Source organism: Leptidea sinapis, chromosome 29 (genome assembly GCF_905404315.1).
Source record: "Leptidea sinapis chromosome 29, ilLepSina1.1, whole genome shotgun sequence".
Taxonomy (NCBI): Eukaryota; Metazoa; Arthropoda; class Insecta; order Lepidoptera; family Pieridae; genus Leptidea; species Leptidea sinapis.
Window position 1 is genome coordinate 2,764,450 of NC_066293.1, and position 19,165 is coordinate 2,783,614.

The following is a 19,165-nucleotide window of genomic DNA, read 5'->3' on the forward strand; positions in this document are numbered from 1 at the left end:
GATACTTATCTAAATTTTACAACATTATTTTAAATGGTTCTGCAAAATACATAAAACGTGTATATTTGGCCAAAGTAGTTATTCCCTATATATTATTATACTCTTTGCTTATGTGTTTATCATTTTAAAGTGCCAGTGGGCACCGGCCACGGCGAGTGAGCTGTTCGCCCGCTGACGCGATATCTTAACAAGTTATAAGACCTGCCATATCATTTTAAGTCTCTTTGGCGCATTATTTTAAGTCCCTACCAAAGAGGTACATTCATTAAAACAGAAATATGTTTATCCGGTATGGTATACCGCTGACATTATAAGGGCTATAAAACTTAAATACAAATTTCATAATATTTATAAATCGAGTAACTTGCGTAGTGATTACCAATAATTTAAAATCAAAACTAAACGTGCACACGACCAATACCGTGATCGCCTACAGGGACATTTGGCCCTGGATCCAAAAGCCTTTTGGAACTATATTAGATCTAGAAAAGGTAACATGAACGAAAGAAAAATAATAAAAGACGGGAAATTGCTGTCTGATTATGAATGTGCAGGAGAGTTCGCTAAGTTTTTTAAGTCGATGTATAATCCAGATCCGGGCTTGCTGAGCGTGGCGGTGGCAAGCGCAGGTGTGACGGTGGAGTCGGCGGGTGCATGGACTCATTTAGAGCCCTTGCGTACCGACGATGTCTTGAGCGCGCTCAAGTGTCTCCCGCCTAAACGTTCAGTTGGACCGGATAGCATTCCTGCTTTTATTTTTAAAGACGTTAAATATATATTAGTCAAACCTTTGTTACATATATTCAATGTGTGTATTGAAACTGCAATATATCCGGATTGGTGGAAAATCACTCGACCTGCAGTAGATACTGGCGCACATGTGGACGTGGCTTACTTTGATTTATAAAAAAGCATTCAATACGGTCAACAACGATGTTCTGTCTCATAAGCTGGCGTGTGTAGGCTGCACTCCTCATACCCTGGAGTTTTTTGCCAACTTTTTACGTGATAGAAGTCAGTACGTTGACTGTAACGGATATTATTCAGAGCCCTATGCCACAAACTCAGGTGTCAGTCAGGGAAGTCATTTAGGGTCATTACTATTTATTTTGATGATAAATAATCTACCCCAAGTAGTTACCAAGTCAACACCATTGATATTCGCAGATTATTTAAAATTAGTTTACAAAATTGAAAACCAAAACTATGAGCCACTTCAACAGGATATAAACAACGTTCTAAAGTGGAGCATAGAAAATAAACTATATTTTAACACAAGTAGGTGTTCAATATTATCATGTAGCATATCACATATTCCACATCATCATCCATATCATATGGGAGGAAACTTACTTAAACGGGTGACTGAGGTCAGAGGCTTAGGAGTGTGCTTTACAGTTAACTTGAACTTTAGGACCCATATTATTGATATTTGCAAGAAAGCATATCGTAACTTAGGTTTAATGTTACGGCTATCAAACCAATTTACAAATATCGGGGCTTTGAGAGCATTGTACGATGCACTGGTTAGAAGCCACTTGGAATGTAATTCTGCAATCTGGTCTCCCCGCGAGGCCAAATATAAATTTATGCTTGAAGGTATACAGAATAAGTTCCTTAGGTTCATGTATCTCAAGCAGTTTGGCGTATATCCGGGCTACCCATTATTGTATCCTACTTTGTTTCTGTTAGGCATGGTGGGTTATTACAAAATTGAGGTTAGAAGAGAAGTCGCTTTAGCTATGTATTTACTAAAAGTAATTAGAGGTAAGATACACATTCCTAGGCTCCTGGAGTCAGTACTGCTGTGTGTCCCTGACGAGTACGTAGGACGGCGGCGGCGACCACCGCTGCTATTGGTGCCTCGTGCCCAACCTTTTGCAGCGCGCACCGCACACGCGTGCGCTGCAGGTGCTCAACGCGATTTCCGAACACTTAGACCTGTTCTCTTGTTCGATGAGTGAACTCACTAGAGCTGCATATTGTATAGTTTGTATTCAATTAGAGTAATATTATCTAGTTAATTAAGTTTTTCTTTTACGAAACATGTGTTTCAATGATAGTATTGTTATAACTTTATTTGTTCATTACTCTGTCGCATTAGGTTAAACCTGTAATGATGGATGTAGTGTGGTTGTATAAATAAATAAATAAAAAACTTTTTTTAACCGACTTCAAAAAAGGATGAGGTTCTCAATTCGTCGGTTTTTTTTATGTTTGTTACCTCAAAACTTTCGACTGGGTGAACCGATTTTGATATTTTTTTTTTATTTGAAAGCTGGTGCTCTCCATGTGGTTCCATTGTAATTTGGTCCAGATCTGACAAGGGCATCCATGAGGAACCATAAAAGTCTTAAATTTGCTATGCGTATGTGGATGATAAATTTACGAATAAGTCAATATCGCGCCAACCGATTTCGATGGTTCTTTTTTCATTGGAAAGGATATACTTCAAAGATAGTTTGGTGAGAGTTTGATTAGGTTATGATTATGGAATCAATGACAAAGTAACGTAACTCTTCAATTCTTAGTAGAAAATTAAAGATGCTCAGCCGATTCTTTTTTAAGCTATTAGGATATTTAAGTCATCTACCATAGTCCATGACATATTTATAGTCGTCAAGTAATTGTCGTAGACGAATATGATGATCAATGGGACTCCTTAACGACTTACAGTAAGTGTGCAATCTGTTGCAGAATTTTTAACTGTCTGTAATCTGTATAATTCTGTATACCTGTAATAATTTAGTATTTCTACACACGTGTAGACAAATTGTTAGTTAGTGTACTTCAAATTCACTAAAATAAAAATAAAAAATTACAAAAAAGCAACCGACTTCAAAATCACTATTCCAAAACAACAGATAAAATATGCACTAAAAAGTGTGAATATATGGAAGATGTAATTTATTTCAGTTACATGATACATGTACAAAATCCTTAAAACTAGTTAACCAATTACAATTGTTACTTAAAAAATATTTACAAGTTTAGAAAATACTCACCAATACTAAAGCTTACATTTTGACCAATAGTAAAACGTTTCATTCAATAAGAATTGGGAATAATATTATGACGTGTTCTATCTCGCTCTAAAACTAATGCTATCGCAGTAAGCGCGCGCTTGTGTAAACTCGCGTGAAACCTCGATCATCCGATGTCAATGAGCATTTAGAACCTACTCTGTCGCTCATTGATTAAAATTGCATGAATAGTGATTGACACCCCCACGCTTCATTCGAGTACGCTCGGCCTTGCTGTGAGATTGCGTAACGCGGAGCATATGACTGATCACGTGAGTATATCTGCGGTCTTCGAGAGAACGTGACGATGCTTGTACTTCCATGAGATGACTACTGGTGATCTGTATGATTCTATGGCTTGATGTATAGCATTATGAAATGGTTCTTATCAGAGCTAATATTACGGTATATAAAATAAAATGTTCTTTTCAGAACGAATCTGTCAGCATACGCTTATTACAGTTAATATGCACGATTAATATTTTTAAGATCTATAATGCTCCGAAGGTATTACGTTACAAGTTAGATATTAGACATTTTGATTAATTGATATTATTGGTTGTAGGTACAATTACATAATAATAACTTTTTGTACGACTTGTATTTATGTACATGCTGTAACTGCCTATAAATGTAATTTTATGAAGACTTGTTTAATGTTAATGTATCACATGTAATTTTGTTGGTAGTTTATAAATAAATAAAAAGCCAACAATTATATTTTTATATGTTTAAAAATATTGTGTGAAAATATCTACGTGCATTTTAATTTTCAAATTTGTGTTTGGATGACTTTCCCATACCTACATTGAATCAGTACGTTATTTACCCCATGCATACTAAATAATTTCATACAATTGTAGTAAAATTCAGCGTACATAACGACTAGCTACACTATGGAGTATGGTGATCTGTGGTAAGGTGTATAACAACAATGCCAAGCAAATAGCAAACTATACTATACTTACTCTATAGTAAATATATTCTTTGCATCTACATAACCTTAAAATTTTAATTCAAATTTGTGAATTTGTGAACAATAACATTAAAATAATATATTTACGCCTTACGTGATAGTGATTGGATAGTGCAATAAATATTAATTGTATCGAAGTGTAACTATGGCAGATGCTGCTGCGCGACAGCTTCAGTATGAATATAAAGCGGTGAGTGTTTTACAAACGATTTTGTTTCGAAATAAAGTGCGACGATTTTGAACAATTAGGTATTTTCATTAATATGTATAAAAACAATATTTTCGATAATTTTTGACCGTTTTTCTGGTACATTTTCGGGGATTATAATAATGTAAGAAACATTACATGAAATTCCCTGAAAATTTGTAAAGTTATCGCACTAAATTACAACATTCCTGACATTGCCGCAGTGAATGTAGGTATTCCAAATGTTCTATTGGGTAAATTAAAGCTGTAATTGTATTGAAACCAGCTCTTTTCGAATGTCTGTCCTTACACCTGAGTTGGAGAGATTTCTCATCACTTGTACATTTTCAACACTACATCAACTAAAATGCTATCCTTACCACCTGCTCTTTATTGAGTTCGAAATTAATAAACATTAAGTAAAGTTACTCCCATTTTAAAACTACTTCTCCATGTCATGTAATTCTGTAGTGACAAGGGTAAGATAAAGACTTACCCCCTTATTCTTAATGGTCCGCTAACTTTAAACAGCCGCTAAGGAGTGTGTTTTCTCATTCTGACTTAGGTCAATAAAAGAAGACAGAGTGAGAATTAGCAATGCTTTAAGTTAGCAGACTATTATGAATAAGGGGGAAAAGTTTTATATTTTTAATAACTTTACTTTGCATTTAATAATCACGCAATTAATGTAAAAATATCAATAATGTTTGTATATATATATGAGTATTTCTATATTATATTAGATTTATTTGCTGTCTTTTACCTAGGGTTACCATTTAGTAATGCGAAAAGTCCTCACAAAAAGCATTATATCTTCATAAAAGTCCAAACTTTTAAGTTTATGTCATTTAGAATTTGTTTTCATAAATATTAATGGCTTTTTGTATATTAGTTAAAATGTTGATTTATTACCATTCCATATAATTAAAAATAAAAACCTGACAAGTTAGAGAGCAGGCAATATCTGGAATAGAGTTTAAAAGTTCGGACACATCCAGATTAATCCAGTTAATCCTACTTGCACCCATAGTACAAGCTGTCTAGTTTTGGGGTTAATATAGTTTGGGTCAAGACTATGCTATTACATAAATTTTGAAACAGAGTTTTGGATTTCTCTAGAAATAGATTAATAAATGTTACTTTAATAGATAAATATACATTAAAAATTTCACAATAGTATTTGATTTATATCAGAAAAAAATAACCTGTACTATAATGAATCTGTAATGGGGCAAATGTGCGGAGTTCGGATTAAAGAAGCTTGGCTGCATATTATAATTTTATTAGTGCCAAATTTTATGCATACTGAGGAATCTTCAGTACCACCCAGCAGTTAAAGACCAATTTATTTTATTTATTTATCAATATGTACCAACATTAAGTCAACTATACAAAAAACAATCAAAAAAATTTGCACTGACATAATTTGGTGAAAGCCCTGTGCTGTCATTAGCCGCAATTTGTTAAAACAATCCAACTGAGGGAAATAAAAATCTATTTGTATTTAACACAAGAATTATTATATTTATGTGCCAGTTTAATTAATTACATTTTATTGTATAACTAATAACCTTCACTTCTAGGATTAATACACAAATAAAATTTGAAAAACAATATTTTATGAATGATGTGGGATGTGAACCCACGACCTCCGGCATTCTGGTTCAGAGCATCGGCATGGAACGCCAGAGTTCATGGGTTCAGTCCTGCATCATTCTTAAAATTTTGTTTTTCAAATTTTATTTGTGTATAACTATTTATATAGTTTAAATTATAATATGTTACATTTTTATGTATTTTAGATGTTTTTCTTTTATTGTGATTTAGATCCTCTTGCTTGTTGTCTTCCTGTGACCAAATTGGCTTCCTATTACTAGACTCACTTAGTATTATCGTTGTTTAACGCAAGTGTTAATCATTTAAATCAAACACTTTTACTTTTTGTCTACCCGAAAATTTGGCCTGGAAAACATAGCGTCAGTTGCCTCACTTTCGTTTTGATTCTTAGTCTATGGTGAGAATATTCTGTTAGTGAGGATGTATGTTGATGTGGTGTGATGCTGGATTTTGGGTGTTAGGAGACAGGTCAAATAGGTCTAGTTGAGATTATATCTATCTCTCAGTCTCCTTCATCACTCGTTCTCCTCCAAGAACTTGCACAGGGTTTCCAGAAACTGATCTGGTCTGTCGACATGCACCCAATGGTTGGCCCCCTCTATGTACACCAGTTCAGCAGACGGAAAGTACTCCTTGATGAGAGGAAGATCCTCCTTTCTGGAATTATTGAAATATTATTAAAATAATCGAATTGAAACTAATGTGTTAGGTGTGCTGAGCATTGCTCTGTTATGAAAAGGCATAAAAAGCCATTTATTTTCACAAAATTGATTCCTTTAGAATACTTTTTGATGTCATTTCTAATAACTACTAGATACTACTATCGCTTTGGAAACAATTGGCGCTCTGAGAGAGAAGAAGCGGCGCAAGAAACTCTCCCAGCATTCTTTTTTTGCTTTCAATAAAAATATACAATATTGTACTGTCATTTCTATCGCTATAAAATAATCACAATCTAGTCCCAGGCTGTCGGATCATTTAGATATTCAGCTGTGGAGTAATAGGATTTACGACAGAGCCATTTTTTTTATAAAACATTTAAATTTATTTATAGATAATGCCTGAACAGTGGCTGGGACTTTATTATAGAAGTGTATACATTTACCCTTAAAGATATTATGTATCTTATGAAGCCTACTAGAATTAGTACAAGCAATCCCTTATTTTTAGTGTTATAATAATGAAAATCACTATTAAGAGCAAAAAGGTGACAATTTTTGTAAACATATATTAAATTTTCATAAATGTACTGACAATGAATAGTCATAATATTCATAATCCTTGTTTAAGTAGTAAGCCAACTCAACTAAAAGTCGACTAAAAGAGTGTGATCAGTTTGGGCACAATTAGATAGAGTAATTTATACACAACTATTATTAAATATATAACTTTTAAATGTTATTACATTAAGCATATAGGGAAAATATTGTTGTGTTCCATTTTTTTTAAACTCCTCTTGAAGATTTCGCATCTGAAATGTGGTCAAATGATTATTTATATATATGTATGTATCTCCAACAGTTGTACATGCAACACATCACATACACAACATTATCAACATAATTGACTGTGATATCCAATGATATTTAAAGTATAGATAGGTTACCTAGACAACATTCGGTGTTTGTAAATGATACACAAACACACACATGAATAATTTAACATTGCAATAGCACACTACATTACGATTACACGTCAAGGAAGGATAGTAAATGCAATTATCTCAAGAGAAAAAGAGATAAGTCTAATTTGCTAATTGCTCCGTATTTGCATAATAAAAACACAGAATCATTCACCAGATATGATTTTTTACTGAGTCATGTCTAATTCATGAGTTCATGTAATAAAAGTTATAAAGTAGTAAAACTACATTTAATTAGGTAAATTTGGTGTTATTGATTTAAAAAAATAATAATGTTGATTAAAATATGAAGCCATATTAATGATATAAATTATTTGTACATAAAATAATAAAAAACATACAGACACATCAAAACAAAACCGAAATGTATTAACGTAAGGGTTCCATTTTTACAATTTTACTAATGACGGCTCCCAAAAAGTTTTAAGTTTACAATTATTATTTCTTGTATATTATTTTATTTATGAATGTATTTTTGTTGAGGGTTTATTACAATAAGATAATGGGAGAAACAGAAAATGATCCATTGATTCTTCTGCAGTTAGCATGGGGTATACCGAAAGGGCAGTTTTACTGAAAAAACTCCTACGCAAACAGATAGCACTTACTGTCTACGTCCGCTACTTACCCTAAAACTTGTTTTTGTAGTTTGGCAGCTTTACGCACTTCTTTATTAAACAATATTAAATTTCGTATAACATTCACTGCAACAACGCCTTTTTTACATAATTTCCTAAATTGTCCTAAAATATACTACCTCGATCATCCCGCAGCAGACAGGGTAGTTGCGGTATATTCGGAGTATTATCGTATCGTTCCAAATGTGTCGTTGTCGTTTTGCGAGTAGACCTCTAAGTAAGTTACATACATTCCAAGATTAAGAACTAATAAAATATCAAATAGCCTGCTATTACTATTCTCATTCTATACCACCTTTATTATAAGACTTCGAAAGCCAGAACTTATTATAATCATCATAATATTATTTAAGAAAGACGCTAACTAACTAACAAGAAAACTCAAGTTCCGCAATAAAGCGGTTACAACCGCTATGTATTCTGCCTACGATTTCACTTCTGGTTGATTAATCTATGACACATACTATTTGTCCTTGTCGCGCTGCAGTTGACATCATATTCTCTATCTTGCTCGAACCACCACGTTAATAATTCGAGATTTATTTGTAAATAAGAAATAAAATCGTGATAAAATACAAATACGACGTTCTTTTATATAATTTCGTATGGTATGAAATACCCTCACTCTTATATATCTTGCAAACATTATATAAACATATTCTTAACACACAGGTTGGCATTTTAGATTATTATTGTCACGCCACGAAAACGTTCGGCTTAGTTCGCTGCTATTAGCCGACTAAATGAAATTAAAACAATTGTCTGAATTTGTCTACAACATTTTGCGCGCGCTAGTGCGATATCTACCTCTTTATTGTATATAATATCATTGGTGATATCAGTCAAGCGTGATTCAAGAGTACAACAACCTTTTTCTACCGTGAAGCAAGCAATGTGGAAGCATTATTGTATTTCTGCCTGAAGGGCTCCGTAGCTAGTCAAATTACTTCGTAAATGAGACTGAACATCTTATGTCTCAAGGTGAGTGTAATATTTGTAGTGCACTCAGAATTTTGTGGGTTTTTCAAGAATCCTGAGCGGCACTTCATTGTAATGGGCAGGGCGTATCAGTGATCATCAGCTGAACATCCTGTTTATCTCGTCCCATATTTTAATAAAAATAATAATAATAATAAAAGGCTAATTCCTGAAATAATAGGCAAACTTACGGAATATGTGTCGACAGAGAACCTCCTATGAACAGTGTGGGTCCTTTAAACTGTAGATCCTTCAATCTGGATGGAAAAGAGTATAGTTTGGACACAAAATTCCTCCTCAGCGCATCAATGCTGACTTTCCATGTGGTGACGCCTTTTGACTGGATCAGATTTCCTAGGAGGTATTCCCTCAGCTTTTCATCGGGGACTATGGCTTTCAGGCTCTCGTCGGCTAGTTGAATGGCGTCAGCTGTCTTCATGCCTGGTTTAAACTTCACACCGGCCATACAGTCGAGGATTCTCAGAACAAATGGAATCTGAAGGCCGGTGCTGATTGGTGACATGTCGTTGATTGATACACTTGATACCAGGTCTGGCTGGAAGGAGAAAAAACATTATTAGTTATTTTAAATTGATATCATTACTTCTGGGATTAAGTACAAATTTAATTTGTACCAGTTATTTTTTTATGGAAATAGGAAGACAAACCATCCTACGGGTCACCTGGCGTTAAGTGATCACCGCCGCCCACACTGTCTTGCAACTTCAGAGGAATCACAGGAGGGTGTACGAGCTTATATATCTATGGACGGGACTCGAACCTGCACCTCCCGGATACGTCCGAGCACTCTTTCCGACTGAGTCAACCTTCCAAGTGACGCATGGGTCGTAAGTTTTGGTATGTCTTGTTCAAGTCTCGGGTTGTGGCGCCATATAGCCGATCTACTTTACAGTTGATAGCCTGCTCAACCCCAATAATTGCATATTAGGAAATTGACTTGGAATATGACGCTCTTTCAAATCTAAACAGTATGTTATTTTTAAATAATTTCCACGTTCGCATGACACGCCACAAGTTAGGATATCATCCCCACCATCTGGATGTGTGGCGGTCCTCCACAGTGCGGTTTTCATGGAGCTTTCTTCCTCGTACTACGAAGCTGTGGAATGAGCTTCCTTGTGAGGTGTTTCCGGACCGATACGACATGGGTACCTTCGAAAAAAGCGCGTACACCTTCCTTAAAGGCCGGCAACGCTCTTGTGATTCCTCTGGTGTTGCAAGAGAATGTGGGCGGCGGTGATCACTTAACACCAGGTGACCCGTACGCTCGTTTGTCCTCCTATTCCATAAAAAAAATAACATCCCTCACGTCTGGGATTATGCAAGATGCAATCTCGCGCCGCTCGGGTTACGTCTCAGCGTTCTTACCAACTAAGACAACCGTCCGTATGCCGCATGATCAGTAAATCTTGGTATGTCTTCTTCAACTCTTGGGTTGTGACTCCATCTACAGCGAGGGTTGGATTCCTGCATCGTCCTTAAATTTTGGTACAAATTCAGTTTGTACAAACTTTATTGCTAAACTGAAATAACCAATGGACAATCTAGAGTACTTGAGTGTATTCTCATAGCTTCAACTTTGAAGGTTTCAATTGGTCCCAAGAATTTGTATCTGAAAACCTTCTGCTATTATTTCGTATTGTTTTTTGAATCTTGCTTTGAGAAAGTTTACAATTCTCGTCATTGGTTAGAGCGAGTTTGAATTTGATATAAATAATGTCAATTTTCAATCAATTCTCCTTGGTTGTTTGTTGTATCGGACTATGACGTCATTGTCCATGCGCTGAAGATCGACAAACTTTTAAAATGTCTGCGTCGTTTGGCTAGTTTTGGCTATTATTATTAAAAAGGAACTTTTCGGAGCTTTTAGGGTTCCGTGACTCAACAGGAAATGAGGATATTTTCAATTCGTTGTCCGTCCGTCCGTCTGTCTTATCTGTTTTTGTCCCTTTATCTCGTCAACTTCTGAGTTCATGTAAAAAAAATACGCCCATGCCGCAAAAAACCTAGATATTTTTCGTTGATCTAGAAACTATGAAATATGGCAGCAAATAATACCGCGTCTTCTACTTAAAAAATAAAAGAAGGAAAAATTCAAGTATACATTTATAATTAAATCATAAAAAAATTTGGACGGAACTCTTGGTGCGTGACAAGCACTTGTACGGTTGTTTTTATTGTAACTATAAAAAATATATTTATGTTTCCTATTGTGTTTTCGGGTTTTATTTTTGGTGAGAATTATAAGTAAAGCCTGTCTGCGAATAGTTTATTTTTTAACCGATTACAAAAAAGGAGGAGGTTCTCAATTCGTTAGTCGGTGTCACCTAAGGTAGGTTTGTAACTACATGCATAGTTATAGGTAAGATGTGCTTGAGTCGCACGCGCGGCGTCAGGAGGCGAGAGGGGAAAGCGGCGGGAGGACACCGTTTCCAAAAATAACAATAATCTATACTAGAATTGGATTAATTAATTAGATTGTATAAAACTGCGCAATTATTTTCATAATATCTATTGTTTTGGAATAGTATTTTTGAAGTCGGTTAATTTTTTGTGTTATTCTTACCCGCAATAGTGACATAGCCATCGCCGTTCTAGCGCCCATGCTGTGACCATGAAGCGACACCTTCTGCATCCCCAACTTCTGTACCAGATCTAAAGCGTCATCGGCCATGTTGATATAAGAATGCTCCGTTGCCCGAGGACTGTCTCCGTGGTTACGAGCGTCTACTGTAACCACCTTCCTTCCAGTCGTCTCCTGGATAGCCTTAGCCAGGTGGTCCCATTGCATTCTAGCCCCTAACATGGCGTGGAGGATCATCAGGGGTGGCTTGGCAGTGTCAGCACCATTGTCGTACACGGTGTAAGCAATTTCAATTGTATTTGTTGATTTCTTTCTCAGGAGTTTCGTATATGCTCTCGGATATAGCCAAGATAATTTTAGTTTGGGACGAAACATTTTCTGATTTGCTTTTGTGTGCCGAGGATTTCAAAGTCTCGAGAGCTCGATTGGAATAGCTGAAACAAATTATAAGTACTTTCAATTCAATGGACTATTTGTTATAAATCTTAGATTAACGATTGGTCTCCTCTGCGCTCCAACTAGAACATTATAGCTTGTATATTACGGCAACTATTAGATGCTTGTGTGCATGGAATATTGACACTCAGTGGCATCTTTCAAACTTTGTAACATACGCTTCGTGTTATTTTACATTGAAATTAACAAAATACAGAATACTTACTGGTGATATGCGATCCCAGTGTCATTCTTATTTCTTGTGGTATTATTTTTCAAAGTTACTACGCAACGAGAATTTTAGTTTCAATTATAAGTTTAACAGAACATGTGGCACGTCAGTGTCACACATTGTTCGAGACTGGCTCGAGCACGCCCACATGGACGTAGTATTAGTTGCCGCACTATGCGACTTCGGCTGCGGTATCTAGTTGGAGCGAGCGGAGACCAATCTTTAATCTAAGTCATAAATATACAAAATCTTGCCAGAAATATTAATAGAATGTTTTTCTCAATCATTTTACTGTGTGTCCATTAGTTTATACATTAACCTTATAAGAACCAGGGCTCAATTTTTATTGAAGTGATCCCTTGCTACATATAAATATAACTTGTGAGGTATATTAATTAAATCAAATCAAATTCACTTTTTAAATTTACCCCCACTTCGCAAAAGGCTGAGCTTAATGAGAAGAAGTGGCACTCTTTAAAGGCACCTTTTTTACAGCTTCGTCGTTTACAAATCATTTCGACAAAATTGTATCGTGATCTCGGAATTTAAAAAAAAAACATTTTTTTTATTCCTTTGATAAAAAAATAGTTTTAAATGAATAACTAATTAGAATCTTTGTATCAGTCTAAAATTCTCAGGAGGTAAAAAACAAACTTAATTTTAGCTACGTATAGTTGGTAGATTAACAACAGTTGGTAACTATGATGGCAATACAACGTTTCTTGGGTCAGCTAGTATGAAATTAAAGACGAAATATGGAACATGCCACAAGTTACACCATAATATTAATTTCTCAAAATTAAATCCTTTAGAATTCTTTTTGATGTCATTCCTGATGTACTAAATACTACTACTGGTTCGGAAACAAATGACGCTCTGAGAGAGAAGAAGCGGCGCAAGAAAATCTGCCAGCATTAGTTTTTTGGGCTCTTAATGAAACATAGAATATTAATTTATTGCTATAAAATAATCATAATCTAGTCCCAGACTGTCCGATCGCTTCTTCTTTTTCCGACAGAGCCATTTTTTAATGAAACATTTAAATTTATTTATAGATAATGCCTGAATAGCGACTGGAACCTTTTTAAAAGTGTATACATTTACCCTTAAAGCTGTTATGTATATTATAAAGCCTACTTAATAGATAATTGGTACGGACTCCGCCCGAATGGGGGCCCCGCATATTCATCGCATCGCATATCGGCCTGAGCGTTTAGTTTTTAGTGAAACTTATTAAGATGTGGAATATTGAATTTACTCGATGTCACAAAACGTTACAACTTTTCCAAGTAAGACAATACACGTTAGACAGTTGGTAACCGATTATTTACAATATTCTATATACAGGGCTCCTTGAAAGAATTTGCTACGGGGCCTCACGTTTGCATAATCCGGCACCGGCACTACAAATGGAGGTCACACCACCATAATTATGACTACTGTTCAAACACAAATAAAATTTGAAAACAAAATTTTATGAACGATGCGGGACTCGAAACCGCGACATCTCGGGTTCCGTGCTAGCGCACTTCCAACTGTTCGCGTGACGTTATCGGTGGTCAAATCTTGTATGCTTTGTTCAACTCTCAGGCTGTGGGTTAATCTACAGGATCTACTTTACAGTCGATTACCTGCTCAATCCCAATATTTGCATATTAGGTAATTCACTTGAGACACGGGTTCGAGTCCCGCACGGTTGTTAATATTTTGTTTTGAAATTTTATTTGTGTCATTAATCCCAGAAGGCTTATCACTTTAAAAACATAACAAATTGTTTCTCTTAATTAATCTTTTGGTTTTTTCCTTATCTTGGGTAAAACCGAAAACACAACATACCTCGCACAATGTCCCGAAACCTGTATTCACGATGCACTGATCAGAGCGTAAACAGTGCGACTATTCGCGATAACGTCTTAAAAGTGATTAAATATAATAATCATGCAATTATGTACAAAAACTTGCTTGCATATTTTAAGGTTCTTACACACTAACAACGGGCCGAGCGGCGGTTCGCCGTGCGGTTATTCGCATTCCGCCGTAGACCGTATATACTGGTTTTTAGTGTTGACATGTAGTTATAATAATAATTCCTCAAAAGACTTGACCGCCCAAATTCTCTTGCAACACCAGAGGAGTCTCAGGAACGTTCTAGAAAGGTGTAAGATAAGTTTTTCTTTTGTACCGTACCCATGACAACACAGCCTAAGGAAGCTCATTCCACTGCTTGGAAGAAAGTTCCCGGTAGACGAACGCCACACATCCAGATCTAGGGGATGATATTCTAATTTGTGGCGTGTGCTAAGGTGGAATTTGGCGGCAGCAATCAGGTCAAACAGCACTTCGGAAGACCCCCGTGATAAATGCGCTAGAAGTCACGCGTAATAAAGCAACGTCTCCGCGCAACGTCAAGTGCTCTAGCCGTTCACAGAGCACTGGGTTTTCGACAATTTGTGCAGCTGTGACTTGTTATTTACCACCGAGAGGTTAATTTGCTTTGGATACCGGTCAAGCAAGATCTATTTGTGTTTCGGTGTACAAGACGCCGTAGGCTAAACATCTTTCAAAAATTCTGATCGTGAGGATTTTGTGTCGTAATTTTGTTATTATAAAATATATCGTATCTACCAAATTAAATTTTTTTTGTTTATTCAAAGAGTGAGATTTTATATCTTTTGTTAAACGTCCAAATCTACCAGCTATTTGAAAATATATGCCTCAGACTTGAGATGAACGAACGCAAGAAACACGATGGGCTTATTTTTTTTTTTTATATAGAATTAGAATACAACAATATTTATTGAGGCTGAGGGGTGTGGTATCATTAAGAAAGTTATTTATGTTATAGAAACCTTAAAAAGTTTTTTTAACAATTATTTAGAAATTCGTAACACATTTGTTTTAAACATTTTCTGAAATCATCTTGTAATAACTACTATTTAATTGGACTTGCCGAGTTTTAGAGATAGCAAGTTTATGTTTGTACCCAATGTTAAAATTGTGATTGTCAGAGTTTCTTAAAAGAAAAAATCATTGGCTAATTTTCAAGATCCTTTAGTTCTGAAAAATAAAATTTTAGTTTTATATGGCATTATTTTTGTGCAACACATTATACAACACTATCCGGGTTCTATTTGATCCATGGCGGCCATGGAACAAACAGAACATTTGAACAAACACATATACTTAAATACACACACTCATACACATCCAAACATATAAACACAATAACCGATGATCTACAAATTTTATGTTAAAGTAAGTTAGTTGAATATTCTTAAGTTGATTTTTTTTATTTATATAGAGCATAGTTTCTCAACCTTATTTTGCTCACCGCCCACTTTGAGAATATGTTTGTTTCTAGAGTATTTTCGTGTTTTTTTTTTGCTTTTTAGACTATATATTTTAATCTACCCACGCCCCATCTGCGCCATCTCAATGCCCCCTAATTTTCTCTGGGTCTTCTACTGCCCTCCCGAAAGTCTCAAACGCCCACAAGGGGGCGTTATCGCCCACGTTGAGAACCTATATTATAGAGAGACATGTAATTGGCTGCTATATACCTACACTAATTTTTAAGAATGCTGTTGGTCTTTAAAAAAAAACTGTGACGATATTGCCGACATGAAACGCGTGCGGTTGCGGCGTGCCGCGTTCCGGCTGGCTGGTAGAGTCTTACACGATATTAGCAGCAACAGATGTAACTGTATATTATATTGTGTTCATAGGGTTAAACAGATGTACGTTTGAAGTGAGTAAGTACCGGTGTAATTATGTGTGATATATTATTATGAAAAATATAAAATTATATATTTGTTATTATAGTGACAATTGTAATCATAGACTTAGACGATACACACAGTAAGCCGGCTCCATTATGGGTACCAAAACGGCGCCTATTTCCACCGTGAAGCAGTAATGTGTAAACATGTTTCTATCTGAAGGGCGCCGTAGCTAGTGAAATTACTGGGCAAATGAGACTTAACATCTTATGTCTCAAGGTGACGAGCGCAATTGTGGTGTTGCTAAGAATTTTTCTAGAATTCTGAGCGGCATTGCATTGTAATGGGTAGGGTGTACCAATTACCATCAGCTGAACGTTCTGCTCATCTCGTCCCTTATTTTCATAAAAAAAAATACTACTTGTGGGAGGCTCCTTTGCACAGCATGCCGGCTAGATTATCACTTGGGTGTCAAAACGGCGCATTTTTTTTGCCGTGAAGCAGTAATGTGTAAACATTATTGTGTTTCGGTCAGAAGGGCGCCGTAGCTGATGGAATTACTGGGCAAATGAGACTTAACATCGTATGTCTCAAGGTGATGCAATTGTAGTGCCGCTCAGAAGTTTTCGGTTTATTGTAGGGCGTATTAATTACTATCACATGAACGTCGTGCTCGTCTCGTCCCTTATTATAATAAAAAAATACGAAGGGGCTATTGACAGCGTGGCTGACTGTTTATGGACTGTTGTATTTTCTGTGGTGTTAGAGAATGTGGGCTGCGGTAATTACTCAAAATATAACATTAAACTTAATCCCAGAAAACACGAAGGGCATCGCTTCTCAGAACTACTAGATTACCTTGGAGAAGCTTATGACGGAGCTCACACAATATGGCCTTTCGAAAAAATACGTATTAAGGACCCGTTTATAAAATGATTAGGTAACATAGACTACATGGTACATGCGTCAACTTGTGAACGGGTACTGCTTGTGGTGTCAGGTCGACCTGTTATAGTTAATAAATCATTGTATTTGTTGGATGTGATTGCTAATTATGACAATAATCACGACCATCATGTTCACGAAGCATTCTTACACAAACAATGAATTCAAGCTCTAAAGGTTGATACATCCAATCTATATCTAATATATAAAATTCTCATGTCGCGGTGTTTGTTGTTAAACTCCTTCGAAACGGCTTGACCGATTTTCTCATGAAATTTTGAGTGCATATTGGGTAGGTCTGAGAATCGGACAACATGTATTTTTCGTCCCCCTAAATGTTAAGGGTGGTCCACGCCATTTTTTATTAAATTTGTTTGATTATGAGTCAGCATTAAAAAATACATACAATTTAAAATTTTCACCCATCTACGATCAACAGTTACTTTTGTATCGCGATTTTAATATCGGCAATACAACGTTTGCTGGGTCAGCTAGTATCCTATAATCCCTTTTCCTTTTGAGATACGAAACCATAAAGAATTATAAAATTGTCTCAAAATTATTATCTTAAAAGTTTTAAACTACAAAAACATTAAAAAACTTTAAATGTAACTTTGAAATTTTGCATAAGTACTTAAATAACCTCAATTAAATACAGACGTCATCTTATGCATATTTTACTTAATATTAATTGAATTTATTTATTCGGAATATTGTTGTAATATTGTGGCTGTACATAATATTATATTTTTTTATTAGAGTTATTAGTTCCTTAAGTATGGAGAAAAATGAAAAGTGTATAAATTTTTGTAACTAAAAGTTATGGATTCCTAATATGTTATTATTGGGGTTGAGCAGGTTATCGACTGTAACGTCCTCGACTGTATCGACTGTAAAATTCTGCAAATGGACGCCACAACCCGAGAGTTGAACAAGACATACCTAGATTTACGATCCATGCGTCACTCGGACGGTTGGCTCAGTTGGTAAGAGCGCTCGGATGGAACCCGACAGGCGCGGGTTCGAGTCCCGTTCATAAATTTTGGTTACAAATTTAATTTGTGTAATATAAATTAATCCCAGAAGTGAGGGATATCACTTTGTAGTAACAAATTATTTAAAATGAAAAGTAAGCAAGGGTTTTCTGGAGTTTTTGGAGTTTACTCTTTAAGAATCGATTTTCATATAAGGCGCCCGGTACGAGAAAAATATGGAGAGTAAAATCAAATGGGATAGTAACGTTTTTGGTGCGCATCATTTCTCGTGCAACCTTCACTTTTCAGTTGTGTGTTTGTGTGTGTGTGCATATATATATACTTGTGTATAGCCAGCATACACAGTATACTGCGTGGTAGCTTACGCATGTAATATAATATACCTATTAGGATGTGCCAAAATGTAACTTCCTTGATGGACCTTTTAAAATTGGAATGTTGAGTTTCGCTTTTAACAGGAGTTGTGTTTGGGCATTTCCTGACATATTTTGAGCGTTAAGGGATTTATTTGATTTTTTAGCTTACGCTGTAGGTCTGTTTGTAACCGACTCCATTGGGCTTGATTTTGTTTAGTACCTGTTCAAAGACAATCGTTCTTGAGGAGTAAACTCCAGTCGTGCGTCGGAGCTGACACACACAACCTTTGTTCGGATCTGTGACTCACCAGCGACTAGTAACAAAACTTGTCGGAGTTTGTTAAACACCATGAATACTTACTACCAATAAAATAAGTCGCATTAAGGATGCCGGCTAGATTATGGGTACCACAACGGCGCCTATTTCTGCCGTGAAGCAGTATTTTGTAAGCATTATTGTGTTTGGGTCTTAAGGGCGCCGTGGCTAGTGAAATTACTGGGCAAATGAGACTTGACATCCTATGTCTCAAGGTGACGAGCGCAATTATTGTAGTGCGGCTTAGAATTTTTTGGTTTTTCAAAAATCATGAGCGGCACTGCATTGTAATGGGCAGGGCCTATCAATTACCATCAGCTGAATCAGTGTCGTCTCGACACTTATTATCATAAAAAAAAAGATAGATAGTAACATAACATATTGCAACAACATTTGGCATACGTCACTAACCTACATCAGTTTTTTGGGGCTTTGACATGGGGGATAAGAACTGATAAGAAACTGCAAGCCCATTATTTAAATCATATAACAAAACTTAGT

At 35.8% G+C, this 19,165-nt stretch overlaps 1 protein-coding gene and 1 long non-coding RNA gene across 2 annotated transcripts in view; one reads left to right on the plus strand and one right to left on the minus strand.

Moving 5' to 3' along the window:
* Positions 1-4,010: 4,010 nt before the first annotated feature.
* Positions 4,011-19,165, plus strand: part of LOC126973218 (putative U5 small nuclear ribonucleoprotein 200 kDa helicase) — a 95,152-nt gene continuing 79,997 nt past the window's right edge. Inside the window, exon 1 of the mRNA XM_050820403.1 lies at positions 4,011-4,189. Coding sequence (XP_050676360.1) covers positions 4,145-4,189 — 45 coding nt within the window. The 5' untranslated portion in view covers positions 4,011-4,144. The remainder of the gene's footprint in view (positions 4,190-19,165) is intronic.
* LOC126973295 (uncharacterized) lies at positions 5,684-14,246 on the minus strand. Its single transcript, XR_007731321.1, has 4 exons — positions 14,170-14,246; positions 11,649-12,100; positions 9,253-9,617; positions 5,684-6,460 (listed from the first exon to the last, which is right to left on the minus strand). It is a non-coding gene; the product is annotated as an uncharacterized LOC126973295 (long non-coding RNA).